The sequence below is a fragment of the Triticum dicoccoides genome, chromosome 6A, assembly GCF_002162155.2.
Source record: "Triticum dicoccoides isolate Atlit2015 ecotype Zavitan chromosome 6A, WEW_v2.0, whole genome shotgun sequence".
NCBI lineage: Eukaryota > Viridiplantae > Streptophyta > Magnoliopsida > Poales > Poaceae > Triticum > Triticum dicoccoides.
In genome coordinates, this window is record NC_041390.1 from 438,773,468 (window position 1) to 438,779,438 (window position 5,971).

Here is a 5,971-nt window from a genome sequence, read left to right on the forward strand (position 1 = left end):
ACTTCAAAGGGGAAACTTAATTCATTACAAGAGAGTAGAGGGGGGAAGAAACATCATAGGATCCAAATATAATAGCAAAGCTCGCGATACATCAAGATCGTATCACCTCAAGAACACGAGAGAGAGAGAGAGATCAAACACATAGCTACTGGTACATACCCTGAGCCCCGAGGGAGAACTACTCCCTCCTCGTCATGGAGAGCACGGGGATGATGAAGATGGCCACCAGAGAAGGATTGCCCCCTCCGGCAGGGTGCCGGGACGGGTCTAGATTGGTTTTCGGTGGCTACGGAGGCTTCTGGCGGCGGAACTCCCGATCTAATCTCCGTTCTGGAAGTTTTACGATACATAGGTATATATGGGTGCAAGGGGTACGTCGGTGGAGCTTCGGGGGCCCCACGAGGCAGGGGGCGCGCCCCCCACCCTCGTGGCCAGCTCCCATATCTTCTGACGTAGAGTCCAAGTCTATCTGGTGGCTTTCCTTCCAAAAAATAACTTCTCCAGTTGATTTCGTTCCGTTTCGACTCCGTTTGATATTCTTTTTCTTCGAAACACTGAAATAGGCAAAAAACAACAAATCTGGGCTGGGCCTCCGGTTAATAGGTTAGTTCTGAAAGTAATATAAAAGTGGATAATAAAGCCCAATATTTCCCAAAACAGTAGATTATATAGCATGGAGCAATCAAAAATTATAGATACGTTGGAGACGTATCAAGCTGGTAGAAGATGGCCACGACTGGAGGCGACACGAGGCAGGGGCGCGACAGCGGGGTGAGCGAAGGGATAGGCGGCAGCAGATGGGGCGGGCGCAGCCAGCGAGAGTGTGGCGCGCGACCAGTGTGTGTGTCGCGCGGGGCATAGTGGTGCGGTGGTTGCGGCAAGCGCGACGGCAGCGGCGTGCGCGACCGACGCGGTGTAGCACGGGCGTGGGTATGGAGAGGGAGTGGCCCCGCGGGCGCGGAAGAAGAGCGGCAGGCTCGGGCATGGGCGTGCATAGGAGTGGGCATGTGCCACGGGGTCAATCCAAGGAGCTCGGTGGCTACCCTACAATGGCCATGGCGGACGGCGGTTCTCGGCCACGACGAAATACCTAACGAGAGCAAACGAGAGGGGAAACAGGGGAAAGGCAAGAGGAGATCATGGCGGTGTCAAATGGCACCCTAGGGGAAGACATGGGAGCTCGGGACGGCGCGGATCGAACGACAATGTCGCGGTGGCCCAAGGTTGAGGAAGACGGCAACAGCGTCGATGCGGGGGTGCTGGACTTTATCTCGTTGGCGCAGACAAAGTAGCGAAGGCGTTCGGAGCTCCTCGACAAGCTCCTAGCCCGCAGGGAGGGCAGTGGCCATGTGGACGGGGTCGGTCATGGTGGCAGTGGCGTCTGACTTCGTCCAGATCGACGGGATCGAGCGAGCGAGGAGGAAAAGTGGATTTGGGAGGGGGCGTCGAGGAGGAGTGAGGCCATGGGGGCAGGGAAGGAAAGGCGTCACCCTTATCCATTCCCTTTCGATGCCAGCGAGGTGGTCGGGCGGGAGCCCGGCTCTGTAGCGACGCGGCTCGGGTAACAGGAGAAGACGACCGCGTGGGGATTGGACCGCTGAGCCGGTTCGATGACAAGGCCCCGGGGGCAGGGCGAATCCCCCTTTACATTGTCCTTTTGGTTTTTTAATGTATTCTAATATGTTTCTCTTTTTTAACACCGTTTTCTATTTATTCTTATCAATTAAATGATCTCTACTCATAATGTCTCAGTTGGTAGTCTTCGTTCCGGATTTATTTTCGTCCCACCTCCGAGTGAGAGAGAGGGGGAGAGAGAGTGAGGAAGAGGGAGGAAGAGGATATGTGTGTGAGAATTTGATGGTAAAAAAGATCGTCAATGTCACTTAATATGTATGAAAATATTAAATGTAATATTAACATAATTGATATTGAACTTTTAAAGTTAATGTGGCCCCGTTGCAACGCACGGGCATTCTTCTAGTATATTTAAAAGAATCAGTCCACATGTCTACGTATGGGCAAAACTAGTAATGTCAACATGTCTTTTGCCTCGCGGTCCCTCCCACATGTCTACGTGTGGGTAAAATAGATAACGCCCACACGACCGGCTTCCTACCTCACAGTCCCGCCTATCTCACGTGATAATCACCACACGTCCCTGCAGTTGCCATGGTCCGAACCCTTTTTCATATTCGTTTAACTGCAATTGCCATGTTACTGAACTACAGTTGTCATGTCTGACAACTGCAGTTGCCATGGTTGCTCAACTGCAGTTGCCATCTCAGGTCAAGTGTCAGATGTCATTTTTGGACAACTACAATTGTTGTCATGTATGGTCTGATCTACTATAGTTGCCATGATTTAAAACCTTAGGAGTTGCCACCTACTATATAGCACTACAAAAAGACATGGCAAAATAATCTGTTCGGATAAAGACAGATTTATCATATGCTTACAAGCACACTAGGGCAGTTACCATGTACCCTACAAAACACACGGCAACTGACAGCTTTGTGTGTGGAAGTGAAGACGGGCGTGTGGGCGAACTGATAAATGCCCACACATCAGCCCCTCTGCGTGCGTGGAAATTGGCATTTGGACGAACTCCTAAACGCCCACACACCAGCCCCTCCGCATGGTAAAGCGAACGTGAACGCGACTGGATGAACTCCATCACACCAGTCTAGTCCTACATGGCATAAAAAGATCTGACAAAACATGTCAAGATTTGTGCAAAAACAAATGGGCGAGGTACAAACGCCCACACATGTGGGCATTATCTTTTTTGGTTTTTTTTAAGCGATTGAGGATTTGGTCCTGCCTGCCTAGACTGCTACTTCATGGGCCAGGCCTAATTTGGATTGTTTGCACATTAGCCCAATAGAGAGGGTGAACGACGACTCTACCAGGCCCATTATTCATTCAAAAGCCCAGAAACCCCCCAGAAACTCTCTGACCTGCATCGGACGGCTAGGAGAGCTCGCGTCACGATCCACGGGCTCACCGGGACTTGCACGCTGCCTTTATAATCCGCTCTCGCCGCCGAACCCTAGCTCCTCTTGCCTTTCTGCCCGCCCACCCGTCTCCTCGCCTCGCCGTCTCGCCCCACGCCACCGCCGCAGCCGCTGCAAAGATGGTACGTGGATCGGCCGCTTTGGTTCTGTGCTGCTCAGGAAAGGTTTTTCAGCGACGCGTGTTTTGACGAGGTTCGTTGTTTGTGCGTTGCGTGCAGCCGTTCAAGAGGTTCGTCGAGATCGGGCGGGTGGCCCTGGTGAACTACGGCAAGGACTACGGCCGCCTCGTCGTCATCGTTGACGTTGTCGACCAGAACCGGGTGAGTGCCGAGTCTTGCTGGTTGGAATTCCGAAGCACTCATGTGGGGTAGTAGATCTAGAGTTCTATAGCCATGTTCTGTTTGTTGGTAAGAAACCTTGTGCTTTCGGTTGTTCTGCGGAAGAAATGTATAAATCTGTTTAGTTTTATTAGCTAGCTTCGGTTTTGAAATGTTGTTATTAGCTAGCTTCTGATGAAACACCAAATAGAATTCTATGAGTGGCATGTCCTAGAAGTTGTTCAGTTGGTTTACATAGGATTAGCTGTAGCTTCTGCGCTCAGTGCACTTACTGGGGTGATGTATAGAACAATACCTGGGGTTATCTGACAGTTCTGTTTACCGAGATAATGGTTGTAAAATGCACTGCTTGCAAGATCAATGTGTTTGTTACTGGTTATGTTTGTTACTGGTTATGTTTGCCTCTGACAGTTCTGTTTATGTTTGCCTCTAAAAAAGTTCTCTACATATGTTTGTTACTGGTTATCATGTGCTCTTGCAAGCAGAGTTTAGCAGTCTGCTCTAGTTCTGGTTAGTTATGTTGTGGCTCTTTTAGTATTGAATTTGACATTACTCTGGTGCATTCAGGCACTTGTGGATGCTCCCGATATGGTCAGGTGCCAGATGAACTTCAAGCGTCTTTCGCTGACCGACATCAAGATTGACATCAAGCGTATCCCTAAGAAGGCCACTTTGATCAAGGCCATGGAGGAAGCTGGTAATGGTCAATCTTGTGGTGCCCACACCTGCAACATTTGGAATTTGTTCTGTTGATGCTTATTTGAGTTTGTGGTGCCATTTTGTAGATGTGAAAACCAAATGGGAGAACAGCTCATGGGGTAAGAAGCTTGTTGTCCAGAAGAGAAGAGCATCGCTGAATGACTTTGACAGGTTCAAGGTCATGTTGGCTAAGATTAAGGTGAGGCATTTCACTCACTACCATCTGGTTTATTGGTTTAGGGCATTGCTTTTTTCACCTGCTTACCCTGTCATTTTTCATATGAACAGAGGGGTGGTGCTATCAGGCAAGAGCTTGCCAAGCTCAAGAAGGAGGTTGCTGCTTAGAATATCTTAGTGGATGACATGTTGAGTTTTTTGTTCCAAGTTGGATCTGCTCTATGTTCCAGTGTTCTTGAAGCCAGAATTAGTACAACTGTTTTCAGCGAACTATTTCATATTTTGTCATGGTTGTTATTGAATACCCAAGCTAGTTTGCTACAGATGTGCCTCTTGCCTTCGTTCATATGTGATATGTTGCCCGGTTCTCTGCTTTTACTTTTGACTTGTGCTCTTGTGGTTATTTTTTAAGATTTCAGTAGGGTAAGCATGTCTTTTGAATCTAAGTGGGAAATGTTAATAAAGTGCAGTGGTACCTTTATTCTATTCCCGATCGATATCATTGTTGGTCAGTTGCTCTGTCTCGTGCCGATTGGTTTGATGCCCTAGACGGCTAAAATATCAAAACAGCACAATAAACAGTTTTGTACATAGAATATTTGAACTTGTATTTTGTTTTAGAGAAAAGGCGCAACCTGAGCCTGATTCTGACTGCTGCCGCTCACGGTTGCTGACCTCTTTGCCTTGCCAACCCTTTGCCCACTATTTAAACCCTTCATGAGCTCCAAAGATTTGTCACCACACATGCCATGGCCTTGATGTGCTCCAAAGATTTGGGGGACAACCTCTTTTGAACAGAAGGGAAGACCGCCGCCATTGTTGCCGGCTCACAGGAGGCAGGTGCTGTGGAGGCTCCAATGGCAGAGGCGGCCGACGACTGAGCCGGTGCCTTCACCGGCTTATGCCGGCATCACCATGTGTAAGGCCCATGCTCACTACACCAACATGGTGTTGGAGGAGCGGGAGGCCGTGTTCCAGCAGGCGCATGCCCGTATAGGCCTATAATCTTATGCCGACATCACCATGGGTAAGGCCCATGCTCACTACACCAACATGGTGTTGGAGGAGCGGGAGGCCGTGTTCCAGCAGGCGCATGCCCGTACAGGCCTATAATCTTATGCCGGCATCACCATGGGTAAGGCCCATGCTCACTACACCAACATGGTGTTGGAGGAGCGGGAGGCCGTGTTTCAGCAGGCGCATGCCTGTACAGGCCTATAATCTCCGCCTTGACGAGCACCGGTGCGCGGAGGAGCTACTCGTCGTCGGCGCGGCCATCACGTCGGATGTGGACATTGGCGAGCAAGAGGCTCTGCTGGACTCCTACCGCTTCGCTTGTGACATCCATCGCGACTGCTGGCTCTAGCGCCAGTATCATGCGGATTTAGAGGCCGCCTACAAGAAGATCGATGAGGCGGCGGATGAAGTTTACGGGCCCGATGACGGTAGTGAAGAGGCCGGTGGCTTCGCGGCCACGACATGACACAACGACGTCGACGCGTTCGTCAGCGCCGCTGGCAGCGAGGCAGAGTAGAGCATGGGAAGGAGCCGACGCTTGTGTCAAGGCCACCACTCTTGCTCTCTTGCTGAAGCTAAGCCTTGTGGCCTCATCTTTGTCGGCTGATTAGCCACTTGTAGGTTGCGGAGGCGGAGCTGGAGCTTCACTTCCCGAGGCTCATAACCGGATGGTCATGGGGAATGGGTGTCGGTGGTAATTTAGACCAGGTTAGAGTACGATTTAGT

At 50.4% G+C, this 5,971-nt stretch overlaps 1 protein-coding gene across 1 annotated transcript; it reads left to right on the plus strand.

Moving 5' to 3' along the window:
• Positions 1-3,003: 3,003 nt before the first annotated feature.
• LOC119317161 (60S ribosomal protein L14-1-like) lies at positions 3,004-4,606 on the plus strand. Its single transcript, XM_037591571.1, has 5 exons — positions 3,004-3,136; positions 3,233-3,334; positions 3,920-4,049; positions 4,138-4,250; positions 4,340-4,606. Exons 1-5 carry the CDS (start codon positions 3,134-3,136, stop codon positions 4,394-4,396), a joined length of 405 nt encoding a protein of 134 aa, XP_037447468.1. The 5' UTR covers positions 3,004-3,133; the 3' UTR covers positions 4,397-4,606.
• The last annotated feature ends 1,365 nt before the right edge of the window (positions 4,607-5,971 follow it).